At 30.9% G+C, this 15,103-nt stretch overlaps 3 protein-coding genes across 7 annotated transcripts in view; 1 reads left to right on the top strand and 2 right to left on the bottom strand.

The window, feature by feature from the left end:
- The window catches only part of LOC130442839 (GTPase-activating protein CdGAPr), a 97,284-nt gene extending 93,959 nt beyond the window's left edge, over nt 1–3,325 (bottom strand). The window contains exon 1 of one of the 3 annotated variants that reach the window (XM_056777203.1): nt 3,167–3,325. The gene's annotated coding sequence lies outside the window, so the exon portion shown is untranslated. Of the gene's footprint in view, nt 1–3,139 lie in introns of all 3 variants that reach the window. The other 2 variants (XM_056777204.1, XM_056777202.1) reach the window with 2 other exon arrangements.
- A 619-nt stretch (nt 3,326–3,944) lies between these two features.
- LOC130443333 (mucin-2-like) lies at nt 3,945–4,366 on the bottom strand. Its single transcript, XM_056777901.1, has 2 exons — nt 4,267–4,366; nt 3,945–4,194 (listed from the first exon to the last, which is right to left on the bottom strand). Exons 1-2 carry the CDS (start codon nt 4,364–4,366, stop codon nt 3,947–3,949), a joined length of 348 nt encoding a protein of 115 aa, XP_056633879.1. The 3' UTR covers nt 3,945–3,946.
- Nucleotides 4,367–14,406: 10,040 nt separating this feature from the next.
- The window catches only part of LOC130442435 (A disintegrin and metalloproteinase with thrombospondin motifs 9), a 213,014-nt gene continuing 212,317 nt past the window's right edge, over nt 14,407–15,103 (top strand). For all 3 annotated transcript variants that reach the window (XM_056776533.1, XM_056776532.1, XM_056776531.1), the window contains exon 1: nt 14,407–14,636. The gene's annotated coding sequence lies outside the window, so the exon portion shown is untranslated. The remainder of the gene's footprint in view (nt 14,637–15,103) is intronic.

The raw sequence follows: 15,103 nt of genomic DNA, 5'->3' as shown, positions 1-15,103 counted from the left end.
TTATATATTGATACTAAACTACGTAACCAGATTCCTATCACACATAACTAGATTATATATAAAAAGATACTTAGACCCTGCAGGAACATAATCTAATGTGTACTGGTGCGTATATTCAAGTGACCAAAAATAAGAAAACGGATGTTTCATATATATTTTCTTGTACCCCGTTACAGACCCAACATTGCATAATTAGCAAGTTTTGCGGCATTCCTGAACACTTAACAATTTGGACTTATGACCAGGTTTTCAGAGCATCGGGTCCATTGTACCCAGGACATGATAAAGTAAATAATAACAGGGTCATGCTTCATTAATTTATTACTTACTTCAATTAGATTACTACATTAAATAAGCAATTGCAAATTCTAATCTATTATTATTAAATAAATAATCTTAGACCTTACTCTGGATTTTAACCTGTGCCACTTACTTTCAATTTGGTTGAATATTATTGGGGGGTTGGCTACAACAATTTCGGTTTTGTTTTAACAGAGAATAGTTGTTAATCAACTATATGTTTTCCATTTTGCTCAATGACCTTTTGCCATATTTCTTTCACCTTCATGATTCCGCTCTCATAAAATTTCTGGTCCTTATTAGCAAAAAATTGAACCAGGTGCGATTGAAGGTCATCGTGATTTGTGGAAGTTTGACCATTCAAAGAATTCTGCAAACTTCGAAATAAATGGTAATCAGATGGTGTTAGATCAGTATTTCATAGGGGATCACTTCTCAGCCAAGCTCCAATAGTTTCCCACGACTTGCCAAAGATGTATCATGGTGGAACACTAAATCTTTCCGATTTGACAGTTCTAGGCGTCTTTCTTTGATTGCTTCATCCAGTTTTATTAATAATTGTTGACAGTAAACATCAGAATTGATCGTTTGCATCATTGGAAGCAGCTCAGAAAACATGAAACTTTTGTTATTCCACCAAACTGACAGAATGAGCTTTTTTGTTGTTTTTCCGCTTTCGATGTGCTTTATACTGGTTCATTGTGTTTGATCCATGATCGTTTTCGAGATATGTTACTGTGCAGGTCCCATTTTTCATCATCAGTGATGATTCTTTTCAAGAAAGAGTGCGTATCGCAAATGTTGATTCTTTGTGTTAAATCAATTTGTTTCAATTCGTGAGGTACCCAAATATCAAGCTTCTTAGCTAGTCCAAGACATGTCAAGAGTTTTCCAATTGTTATATCCTCTTTAATAGTTTTATGACGATCCTTTTCAATTACGACTTTGATTTGGTCAAGTTGAGTAGGCCGACCAAAACGTTGCTCATCTTTGAGAGAAAAATCTCCAGAAGGGAATTTTTTATATCAATTCTGACACGTGCATTCTCAACGTCATAAACTTTCAACATCTTTATGACCCGCCGCAGATTTTTTCCTTCACGGAAATAAAAAAGTAAAATATGCCAAAAATGTTCGTTTCTACACTCCATTTAAAATTAACCCACAACTAATAAAAATCACGCACCAGTTGTTTCTAAAGCTCCGTCAATGTAACTAGTATCACGTGACAAATGGCAAAGTACAGCACTAATATAAGTTATTCAAAAAATAAAGCAACGCTCTCTAACAGTAAAAAGCGAAAGTACTTAGTTAACCTAACCAAACTTATATATAAAATAACGGTGGCAAGTACAGTACATACATCACAGACAAATCGTGAAAGTTTAACCTTTCATACTAAGAGACATTCATTTGGTCGAAGGTTCTAAATTATAGAGCAAAATGAATAATAATAACCAATTTTTTAAAATAAATTATTACAACTCAATAATTGAATAACTAACTTATTTGTCAAACCACTTTAATTAGTAATATTTTAACCATATCGGGGTTAATTATCTTCCTTGTTTGTTCTACAATCGAATAATTCAATGTTATTGTTGATTAAAGTACCTTATCAATTTATATCAAACAAAACCGGAAGTATTTACTAGATATAATCCATTCAATACTTGTTTAACAACACCTATTTAGTTTTCAATAATTTATAATAAGATAAACTTTTTTTGTTGAACACAGGATTAACTAGGATTTTGAGCAATATTGTTTTCTTTTTTTTTTGAAGCAAGCCACTCGTCAACTGAATGTTTTGTAAAAACTTAATTATAACTGAAAACATGAGATCATCGTATTTTTTATGGCTGTGCCTAAATCCAAAACTGGTCTGTTGATATAACTAACACTTTCACCTTTACAATTACCCAATATACTTTCCTTGCCTTATTAATACTTAAAGTATGCTATTAGTACTAGAGGTTGATATTTCTAAATGGTTAACTATAAGTGTAGAAAACTTTTGAAATTTTCCTTATCCACTTTGCAGAAAATGTTCAACCAGACACTTGTTAACCCATTTAAGCCCTGATAACTGTTTTTCAAAATAAAATAAACCTTTTAAACAATACCCATATGTCAGAAAAATATGGTTGGGTCATTCTACCATTGTATATTATAAAAAAATATTGCAATTTATTTAATTTAACAAAAATATAACTTAAAGTCAAATAATTCGTTATTTTTTTGAATAAAAATAAGAAAGAATATATCCTGTATAAAATCTTTAAAAATTGATTTTTTGATTTATTTCTGATATTTTTAGAATATCCAAAGTGATTGAGAATTGGACATCATCCAACATAAGTTCTTATATTTTTACCCAAAACCAAATAAAAAAACTAAATGTTTAAAATAGAAAATGAGAAACAGCATTATCATTGTAAAAGAATATGAAACATAATATGAATTTTAATGAACTTTATATATATATATATATATATATATATATATATATATATATATATATATATATATATATATAATATGAAAAATGAAATATAAAATTCATAGAAACAGATCGAATATCTTGTTACTTAAATGATAACCTTACATCAATTGAGAACATTAATGTATGACCAAATAAAACTTGAAATAATTAATAGTGTTGCAATTTCTTATATAAAATTGAATAAATCGATTTACGTAAATCTTTTGTAAATATTTAAGTATACATTACATTTATTAACATTTTAAGTAAACATAACAATAAATTAAACTGGTGAAAATAAACAAATCTAAAATTACGAGAATCAATTAAAAAAAAATTAAAACGTATCACCCACCGTATTTAAACGTATAGTGATTGTTACCTGATGCGAATAGTCCAAAACTTATCATTTCACACTTTTAATCACTTAACACAATCGAAACAAGTGTTTCTCGTTAAATTTTTTTACAGATGCATCACAAACCGACTCCCGTAGCGACTGCCATTTTACAATTTGACAACAAACTGAAGTGTAACGACTAATTGACATTTGTCTAGCAAAATGCTGATGGAAATGATACGTTCACTTGAGTATTGAATGTTACATATCTTTCAATACAAACCAGTAATGCTGGTTGCATAAACTTGACTTGAATAAAAGTATTAAATATTTTTTACAACATTAATTAAAAATTCATGATTATTAATATTTCATAAACAAGTCGCTATTCTATCTTCCAAACCCCAATTACTACCGAATATAAATGAAATATTCATAGAATTTTAATGTTAACTAAGCGTTAGGCATTCTTATAAACACAACTGTATTGGTAGTAGCATACCAGAGAAATATATAGCTGAAATAATTTATAAACTTTTATTGGAATAAGCTAATGAAATTATTTTGTTTAGTATTGTGCTTTTCCATAATACATATTTTGTTATCTTTGAGCTTAAAAAGAAAATGTAGGAAATGTGATATCCGATTCAAGTAACATTGCTTAAAGTGTTTTCGTAACAAATAAAAGTCTAACAAATAATTTATTGCTCTCTCCACATCTTTTCTTTCAAAAAACCACCAAAAAAAACTTTATTTAATTATAAACAGGAACACGATTCAATTCAGATAAAAACCAGTTCAGTTTTTGAGTATCCTTTATTATTATTCTGATTTTACTGTTGCTTCTGTAGTAGTTACGTCTTCCATAGTAGTTTCATCAGCTGCAATTGTAGTTACTTCTGATGTTTCTACTGGACTGGATACAGTAGTAACTGCGTCAGTGAGAGCTGTGGTTACCATAGTTGTAACGGTGGTCATTGGTGCCTTTGTTGTAGGGGTGGTTGAGGTATTTGTCGCTGACGCAACGGAATTTGCAATTACTGTAGGTGGGGCTATAGTTGTAATTACTTCTATTGAGAAAAATGATTTACATATTAAATAAGGCAAATTGAAACAATTAAAAGTGGGGAAATTGTACCTACTTGTATTATTAGGTGGTACTGTTGAAAATGGCGGTCTTCTGTAAAGAATTATCCAGAAACAACGCCGAATAAAATCGTTTGTTGATATGAAGCGTTTCATTGAAGTAGAATCCTGTAATTTTAATCGTTTCAGAGAAATTGTCAGAAGATATATGTCGTTAAATAAAATTAGGTATATTGGCAGTTGAAACTTCGAATTATATTTGCAGATATTTTAAATTTAGTTTGAACTCACCAAATGAAGAAGTGGCAACTCTGTTCGTAAAAGATGTCAGTGGCGTGACCGAGGGAATCGATAATTATTGAAATTTAAGCAGATTTTTATTTGATAAAGTTTTATAGAAACAAGAGTCTCAGTAAATACTGTACATTTAGTCTGTTGATAGTACAAAATATGAAAAGAGTTATTAGCTAACACAAAAATTCCTCTTCAAAATTGAGGTTACATCATATGTTTCAAAAATTATGAAAATATGTTGTTGGTATACAATTAGTTTGTTTTTGATTGTATATCTATTTTTGTGTATATTTTTGAAGTTGAATTATTCAGTTTTTAAACAAAAAGTTACTTACTGAAATACTATAAAATAAAACAATTGCTGTTATTGGTACTATAATTTTACAGCAAAACATTTCTAATAGACTGCACAAAGCTGTTGTCTGCTATAACAATAACCAAATATATATACCGAATGGAGTGAATTTTATCTAATTATCATTAGGACATAATGATGACAATCTTCAGCTTCAATTTATATTAATGATTGATCTGTGTCCATTATTCGAAAAAAAATGAGGCTAGATTGATTCATTTATTGTGCTTCACACAATAGAATTTACAAATATAGTCATTTCCTCTATTTAATATGCAATAGGGAGGAAATTAGTTTCAATTATTTTGGAAAAGAATGAAAAAATAGAAATCTATAATTACTTATTGATACAGAGACATAGAGAAAAATAATCTTTCTTTTCACGGATTAAAGACATAATAACAACAATCAAGATTGACAGGCTTAGATGGGTAGGACATATAGCACGCATCGACAACTGCGTGCCCCCAAAAAAGAACTTTAAGACCATACTAACGAGGGAGACCAATGATGGGGAGACGGGGTTTCTGAAGATGCAAAGATTGGTGTAGCAAACTGGATGATGCTTGTGAGTGACTTGAAAGGATGGCTTTTGAGGTTAGAGAAAATCGAGCTTCCCCTTGTAAGACTGTAATGCTAGCGATGATGATGAATCTTTCTTCTACCTTTATAGAATATGGTCTTTACTTGGGTAGTACCAGATCGCTTGATTTATAGTTTTCATGACAGAAAAGCATTTCACATAGAACAAACATCAATATATTTTAAAATCGGGAAAGAAACTATGAAATGATATAAATAGAAATTATACTTACAATGAATACTATTCTATGTATAAACAAAAAAGTCCGGTCAATTTAGATATTTGAAGTTGCATAAATTCACACCAAGGTAAAAATCAGTAAAATTGTTTAAAATATAATTAAAAATAAAATTTGAAAGTTCCCCACTATTCATTTATTCAAGGTCAAAGATCAAACAATGAGTTTTTAGCGACATTCAGCAAAGCGGCGAGTTTTATCATAAAAATATTTCAAACAAAAATTGTAAATTATCAATTATCTACAGAAAACGTCGAAATACTTTTTTTCCTACGAGTCACTGTTTATGAGATATAATGATTCAAAAAGTTGCAATCGTCATAATATGCATAAGTTACCACGCCACCTATGAAGTAGTGTACGCGTTTTTGTTAACGTGGTTTCTCCAATAGGCCCATCCCACGGGTCTGTTGTGACCATGTTTAATTTGAAACTATTGAAAAATAATGGAAATTAGCAGAGATTGGAAAGATGAAAGCGATTCTGTTCTGCGCCGAGATCAGTTTCCAAAGAACTGAACTTATCCACCTCCTTAACATTCTATTATGCCCTTATTGAGTCGCATCTCCGATATGTACTTCCTTTCTGGGGTGCGACTCAATTTGAGCGAATTTTCAAACTACAAAAGAGAGCTGTTAGATATTTACTTGGACTTAACAGCAGGGCTCACTGCGGGGACTGAATCTTCCTTATTTTCTTATTCATCTTTGAATCCGTTTACCTAATTCGTAAGCACCCTTCTCCTATTTCACAAAGGTCGTTGCACGGCTAACTTAGGAACGCGAGGCACGACCTTTCCCTACCTACTCCACGTTCAGAATTAGTTAAGGGTTAAATACTTTACAATGCAAAAAATGCACAATCACTTGCCAATTGAAATTAAATCCATATCATCTTTTTCCGTATTCCGTAATAATTTGAGGGCACATTTAATGGAAAGTGCCTTTTACTCTGTAAACGATTTCTATTCTAATAATATTTATTTCCTGACATACTGCATACTGGTTTAATTTTTAATTATAATTAATATTACTATTACTTATAATTTTGTTACTTCTGTATATTGAAATTTTATTTTATTTTTATCTTATTTAGTTATTTTTAGTTTTTACAAGTTTTTTTCTTCAAATTTTAACAATTTTTTGACAATAAAGTATTTTTCTCTAGAATATGAAGTAGGATTTAATTATGATTTTATTTTTTATTTATTTTAAAGTTCTTGATATGAGATAATGTCGGTAAATAAAATATTCAATTGAAAGTGAAAAAATAATATCTAAATATTTGATTGAAAATCGCAAAAATTTCAAATTTTCAACTACATAAGAAAACGATTCCCAATGGTTTTCAGTTGTGACGTTATGGTTTTTATAAAAACATTGAGCAGTTGTCTTCTTGATGATCACGAGGTTATCGTTGCCGACATTGTAGCGTGTGCTGTTATAATACAGTTTTTATTTATTAGTTACGTATAAATAAAACATTTTTCTATATATAAGAATAAGGTGAATAAAACTTTTATAGGTTAGGTTTTTACCTTATTACATAATCACGTAAAAAATTAGCATAGTAACTTAATTACTATAAAATATTAAAATAAGTTGAATTTGAATCTTACATTTAAATGATCCTGGCAACAAAAATAATTACATCTCGCAGGATCGTCAAAACGTCAAAGCACTTTCAAATCATTTTTGTTGTATATTCGAATTTATTGGCATCATAAAAAACTTTTTCGGGTGTTTTAGCCGTGGTATTTTTACATCCTGACACAAAACACGATTTATATACCATTTTTCAGATTAATCAAAGTTTAATAACAACCCTTATTTTAGAATAACCGAGAAAAAAACTGTCGTATTTATTTTATACCTATGACGTCACGCAATATGGCGACATGTCTACAAAATTTTTGAATTTTCAATAATTTTTAACTCTATAAATATGATCAAAGAATTAAAAAAATATATATATAATAAAAGTTGTATGTAAACTATCCGAATCCTATTATTTTGAGCAGTGTATATGGTCACAAACGACCTTGTCTACCGCACATATTTATAAATACAAATCAACGACTGCTTCTATTATCTCTCGTAACGAATCCAGAAGACGTTTACGTAAACGTTATTATTATACGAGTAAGTTTCCACATTTTTGTGTAATATAAAGAACTGATTGAATTTTATCGTATCAAATACATGAATACTTTTTTTGTTATAACTGCCTTGACCATCTAGGGTCAAGGATCTGCTCACAGTATCTGGTTTTCGTTATCAATACATTCTGCTACTTCTGTCAAAAATCAAAATTGGACAAAAATATTTGTAACATTCATATAGAACAGATTATTTTCTAATACGTATTGATAAAAATATTGTTAAGAAAAATATTGGAGTACAAGTACAACATTGACTTGAGAAAGGCATTTGACAGTCGACTAAAAACATTAATAATAGTTCTTAATAATTACTAAAAGTCACAAAAATCAATATTTTTCTTGATTTATTAAAAATGATGATATTTAAAAGATTAAACTCATTAAATTTGACAGATACTAAATTTGGTAGTTGGAAAAAATGAATTAGTTGGAGAAAATAAATGGAGAAAAAAATGGTAAAGAGAGCTATGACTCAAGAGGTAAGGACAGCAGATACACACAAATTATAAAAGATCTTCGGCTGAAAAGTCATTGAGAAAGAGATATTTGTTGGTCCTGATCACGGGCGTAGCCAAGGGGAGGGGTTTTGGGGGTTCAAACCCACCACGAAATAAGAAAATATTACCTAATATACCGAAAAAATACGAGGAGTGAAGAAAGTTAAATTATTACATCTGAATATATATATAAAGTAGCGCCTAGCGCCATCTTTCGACGAGAGGCAGACGCAGTTGCAGCCAAACTAGTTGACGGTACCGACGTGGACGTTGTGCACAGTAATGCCATCTCTAGTCGAGTAGCTGAACTATTTTGTATTGTATGGAAACTTAGCGTTGTTTCTCGATTATTCGCCACGCACCTCTATCGAAATGAGCGGAGCTCTGGGGAAATTTCTGGACGGCTGTTGGGCCAATGTCGTAATTTTTTCGATGAATATATAGATAATAAATTTCATATAAGTATATTTTTGTTGTTTTATTTACTTCAAACCAAATCTCCCCCAAAACTAAATACTGGCTACGCCTTGCTCCTATGCAGGGTAAAAGTGAACGAAAAAAATGCTTGAAAGTTATTCAAAGAGGTTGTCAACGATTTTTTGGGCATTAAAAAAGTGAAATGGAAATGTTATAGCTATTAAAAGTATGAGTGATGAATAGAGGTAGTGTTTTCATCAAGATTTCAATATTTTTGAAGAACGTCATAAGGAATTTTGAGATAAAATTATTAAAAAAAGTCAAAATAATTAGAAGAAAAGATAGAGAGATACACCTATGCTGCATAGAGCTTGAAAAAGCATTTGACAGAGTCAATAGGAATGGCATATGGGAAATCATAGAAAACAGAAGTATAGAAGAAAAACTAATAAAGGAAGTAGAGGCGGCGAAGTAAATTAAACAGTCACACATTGAAAAATGGAAGACATTAAAATATCAAAGATACCATACGCAGATGACATGGTAATAATGACAGAAGATAAGAAAACCTTGAACTCATATTTAAAAATATAAAATGAATGAAACGGATATGAAAATAAATGGACACAAAACTAAGTCGATGATAATAAACCGAATGCAGAATACAACTAAGATGAAATTAGAAGAATCAAGTGTAGTGCAGGTCAAAAGCTTTGAATACCTTGGCACATCACTAACACAAGATGGATGAATGGAATAAGAGATAAGCGATAGAACTCGATGCAATCAAGACAGAGTTTATAACCAAATCAAATCAATTGAAATCAAAATCAACTCAAAACAAAATAGGAGAAGGAGAATTGAAATGGTTTGGCCATGTTATGATAATGGGAGAACAACGATTAATAAGGAAGATATAGGAAACACGAACTTACAAAAAGAAAGACCTGGGAGGAGCTGGACAGAAGAAATTGGTATAGCAGGGGAAAATCGAAAAATAGGACCGCAGGAAATTAAACAAAAGACACAGGATAGGAGAGAATGGAGCCCACGTAATGACGTAATGACTAAACTCCAGTATGCCTTACACCTGAAAAGGTAGAAAGTAAGTAAGTGATTGGTTATTTAGCTCTTGTTAATAAAAACTCAAATGAAATCCAAATACGCAAAAGGAAAACTCAAAATATGCGTATAAATACGAATCATTTAGTCAAAATATGCATCAAATGTTCAAAATATGCAAAACTAATTCTTATACATCAATATATTATCTTTTCAAAGTGGTTAAATGCTTCAAACGAATTATTTTGAATTTCATTTATTTGAACCGTTTCAAGGTTAGTTTCTGAGACTTGCAATAAAAGTAATTGATTCAGAATAGCAGATTTAAAAAATCGTTTTTGCGTTGAAACGTCTGCCAAAGCTCCGCATCTTTCAGAACTTGTTAATCATGCACTATTTACTATTTTACTTTTTGTACTTTTCAACAGCACAAAATAAATATTCACTCTATGAAGACCGTCCAAAAGAACTCAGGGTTAAGGCTTTCAAATGACTTATTTTGAATTTCAGCCTGGGAATACTCATATATTTCCTTTGAACCGTTTCGAAATTAGTTTCTTGAGGACTTGAAACGTCTGCCAAAGCTCCGCATCTTTCAGAATTTGTTAATCATGCACTATTTACTATTTTACTTTTTTTACTTTTCAAAAGCACAAAATAAATATTCACTCTATGCAGACCGTCCAAAAGAACTCAGGGTTAAGGCTTTCAAATGACTTATTTTGAATTTCAGCCTGGGAATACTCATATATTTCCTTTGAACCGTTTCGAAATTAGTTTCTTGAGGACTTGAAACGTCTGCCAAAGCTCCGCATCTTTCAGAATTTGTTAATCATGCACTATTTACTATTTTACTTTTTTTACTTTTCAAAAGCACAAAATAAATATTCACTCTATGCAGACCGTCCAAAAGAACTCAGGGTTAAGGCTTTCAAATGACTTATTTTGAATTTCAGCCTGGGAATACTCATATATTTCCTTTGAACCGTTTCGACATTAGTTTCTTGAGACTTGAAACATCTGCCAAAGCTCCGCATGTTTCAGAATTTGTTAATCATGCACTATTTACTATTTTACTTTTCAAAAGTACAAAATAAATGAGAGCCGACACAAATTGGTCTACACCCTATGCAGATCGCCTAACAGAACTCAGGGCTAAGGTTTTCAAACGACTTATTTTAAATTTCAGCCTGGGAATACTCATACATTTCCTTTGAACCGTTTCGAAATTAGTTTCTTGAGACTTATAATGAACGTAATTGCAGAATTGCAGATTTAAAAAATTGTTTTTGCGTTGAAACGTTTGCCAAAGCTCCGCATCTTTCAGAACTTGTTAATCATGCACTATTTACTATTTTACTTTTTTTACTTTTCAAAAGCACAAAATAAATATTCACTCTATGCAGACCGTCCAAAAGAACTCAGGGTTAATGCTTTCAAATGACTTATTTTGAATTTCAGCCTGGGAATACTCATATATTTCCTTTGAACCGTTTCGACATTAGTTTCTTGAGACTTGAAACATCTGCCAAAGCTCCGCATGTTTCAGAATTTGTTAATCATGCACTATTTACTATTTTACTTTTCAAAAGTACAAAATAAATGAGAGCCGACACAAATTGGTCTACACCCTATGCAGATCGCCTAACAGAACTCAGGGCTAAGGTTTTCAAACGACTTATTTTAAATTTCAGCCTGGGAATACTCATACATTTCCTTTGAACCGTTTCGAAATTAGTTTCTTGAGACTTATAATGAACGTAATTGCAGAATTGCAGATTTAAAAAATTGTTTTTGCGTTGAAACGACTGCCAAAGCTCCGCATCTTTCAGAATTTGTTAATCATGCACTATTTACTATTTTACTTTTTTTACTTTTCAAAAGCACAAAATAAATATTCACTCTATGCAGACCGTCCAAAAGAACTCAGGGTTAATGCTTTCAAATGACTTATTTTGAATTTCAGCCTGGGAATACTCATATATTTCCTTTGAACCGTTTCGAAATTAGTTTCTTGAGACTTGAAACGTCTGCCAAAGCTCCACATTTTTCAGAATTTGTTAATCACGCACTATTTACTATTTTACTTTTCAAAAGTACAAAATAAATAAGAGCCGACACAAATTGGTCTACACCCTATGCAGATCGCCTAACAGAACTCAGGGCTAAGGTTTTCAAACGACTTATTTTAAATTTCAGCCTGGGAATACTCATACATTTCCTTTGAACCGTTTCGAAATTAGTTTCTTGAGACTTATAATGAAAGTAATTGCAGAATTGCAGATTTAAAAAATTGTTTTTGCGTTGAAACGTTTGCCAAAGCTCCGCATCTTTCAGAACTTGTTAATCATGCACTATTTACTATTTTACTTTTTTTACTTTTCAAAAGCACAAAATAAATATTCACTCTATGCAGACCGTCCAAAAGAACTCAGGGTTAAGGCTTTCAAATGACTTATTTTGAATTTCAGCCTGGGAATACTCATATATTTCCTTTGAACCGTTTCGACATTAGTTTCTTGAGACTTGAAACATCTGCCAAAGCTCCGCATGTTTCAGAATTTGATAATCATGCACTATTTACTATTTTACTTTTCAAAAGTACAAAATAAATAAGAGCCGACACAAATTGGTCTACACCCTATGCAGATCGCCTAACAGAACTCAGGGCTAAGGTTTTCAAACGACTTATTTTAAATTTCAGCCTGGGAATACTCATACATTTCCTTTGAACCGTTTCGAAATTAGTTTCTTGAGACTTATAATGAACGTAATTGCAGAATTGCAGATTTAAAAAATTGTTTTTGCTTTGAAACGACTGCCAAAGCTCCGCATCTTTCAGAACTTGTTAATCATGCACTATTTACTATTTTACTTTTTTTACTTTTCAAAAGCACAAAATAAATATTCACTCTATGCAGACCGTCCAAAAGAACTCAGGGTTAAGGCTTTCAAATGACTTATTTTGAATTTCAGCCTGGGAATACTCATATATTTCCTTTGAACCGTTTCGACATTAGTTTCTTGAGACTTGAAACATCTGCCAAAGCTCCGCATGTTTCAGAATTTGTTAATCATGCACTATTTACTATTTTACTTTTCAAAAGTACAAAATAAATGAGAGCCGACACAAATTGGTCTACACCCTATGCAGATCGCCTAACAGAACTCAGGGCTAAGGTTTTCAAACGACTTATTTTAAATTTCAGCCTGGGAATACTCATACATTTCCTTTGAACCGTTTCGAAATTAGTTTCTTGAGACTTATAATGAACGTAATTGCAGAATTGCAGATTTAAAAAATTGTTTTTGCGTTGAAACGACTGCCAAAGCTCCGCATCTTTCAGAACTTGTTAATCATGCACTATTTACTATTTTACTTTTTTTACTTTTCAAAAGCACAAAATAAATATTCACCCTATGCAGACCGTCCAAAAGAACTCAGGGTTAAGGCTTTCAAATGACTTATTTTGAATTTCAGCCTGGGAATACTCATATATTTCCTTTGAACCGTTTCGAAATTAGTTTCTTGAGACTTGAAACGTCTGCCAAAGCTCCGCATCTTTCAGAATTTGTTAATCATGCACTATTTACTATTTTACTTTTCAAAAGTACAAAATAAATAAGAGCCGACACAAATTGGTCTACACCCTATGCAGATCGCCTAACAGAACTCAGGGCTAAGGTTTTCAAACGACTTATTTTAAATTTCAGCCTGGGAATACTCATACATTTCCTTTGAACCGTTTCGAAATTAGTTTCTTGAGACTTATAATGAAAGTAATTGCAGAATTGCAGATTTAAAAAATTGTTTTTGCGTTGAAACGTCTGCCAAAGCTCCGCATCTTTCAGAACTTGTTAATCATGCACTATTTACTATTTTACTTTTTTTACTTTTCAAAAGCACAAAATAAATATTCACCCTATGCAGACCGTCCAAAAGAACTCAGGGTTAAGGCTTTCAAATGACTTATTTTGAATTTCAGCCTGGGAATACTCATACATTTCCTTTGAACCGTTTCGAAATTAGTTTCTTGAGACTTGTAATGAAAGTAATTGCAGAATAGCAAAAGATTTAAAAAAATGTTTTTGCGTTGAAACGTCTGCCAAAGCTCTGCACTATTTATTAAATGCAAAAAAGTGCATATAATATGCAAAATATGCACTTTACATATTTATAACCAATATATTTCTAAAATCAGTATTTTTACTATTACCTTAATGAAAAATTATTAGAAATTAACTAGTTTTTTTAGATTTATAGTTATATAAATATTTATGTTTCTAATTTCTCTGGTAAATTACCTTCTATTGCAAACTTTGTTTATTATATTTATTATGTCAAACCGCCGTCGATAAAAAATAAAACATTCAAAAACTTTCAACAAATAAACATTTTATTTGTTTCTATAAATTACACAAACAAAGTTTGTTTAGTATTAACATACATTTTCTTTTTCGTTTGTTTAGTTCTATTTTCTAGAGTCGCGTTGAAAATTTATGTATTATCAGGAAAATTTTCCTTTTTCTCTCCCGTAAACTAAGCAGTAGTCTCTACAGTAGAGCTGACCGGCAAAACAACTTTGAAATTCAGTCGCCATCAGTCCGAGTAGCGGTTCGCGCGCCTGTTTCTCCAATCTCTGAATACGCCTATCGAGACCTCGTAAACTGAACGCGGGAAATCAAAACTTATTTCGAGTTATATTTCGCCGGGTGCGTTTTTTCTTGGCAAGCGTTTCGGAAAAATTGCGTTGACAGTTTTTGAAAACAGCGTGCGGTTGCTGACAAGAGTGAAGTGACATAATTTTTCACGTTTTTGGTAAGTGTCAATTCAACTTTTAAAACTCTTAAAAAAATATATAAAATATTATAGAATTTGTAGATTGTACAGACAATATAACCAAAAAATAAAAAATAATTTCATAGGTATAACCTTCAAAGAGTTAATAATTTCAGGTGTTTTGTGTTATTTTTTTTTTGTGTGAAATAATATTATAGACATTAAAATTACACGTATTCTCAATAATACATTTATATAATTAAAATAAACAAGTAAATACTTTATAATATATGAAAAAAATCATAATATAGAATAAAAAAATTTACTAAATTTTAATTCGCGTATTTTATCTCATCTGGGTCAAATTTGGTGGAAAATATTAAAATATTCTTGTAATTTTTAACATATTCATAAATCTCATGATGATTTGATTTGTTACGAAATGTTTGTATTGATATTGGAAGCAGTTTTTAATATTTTTTGACTACTTGAACAAACATTTACAA

The sequence above is a fragment of the Diorhabda sublineata genome, chromosome 4 (genome assembly GCF_026230105.1).
Source record: "Diorhabda sublineata isolate icDioSubl1.1 chromosome 4, icDioSubl1.1, whole genome shotgun sequence".
Lineage (NCBI taxonomy): Eukaryota > Metazoa > Arthropoda > Insecta > Coleoptera > Chrysomelidae > Diorhabda > Diorhabda sublineata.
The sequence above is the reverse complement of the archived record's forward strand: the minus strand, read 5'-3'. Positions and strand labels throughout refer to the sequence as shown.

Bases quoted from the DNA above. Each gene is read 5' to 3' on its own strand.
- LOC130443333 (XM_056777901.1), bottom strand. From the start codon at position 4,366: ATGAAACGCTTCATATCAACAAACGATTTTATTCGGCGTTGTTTCTGG. The intron at 4,195-4,266 runs GTAGGTACAATT...TTTTCTCAATAG, and splicing joins AGTACCACCTAATAATACAA to AAGTAATTACAACTATAGCC.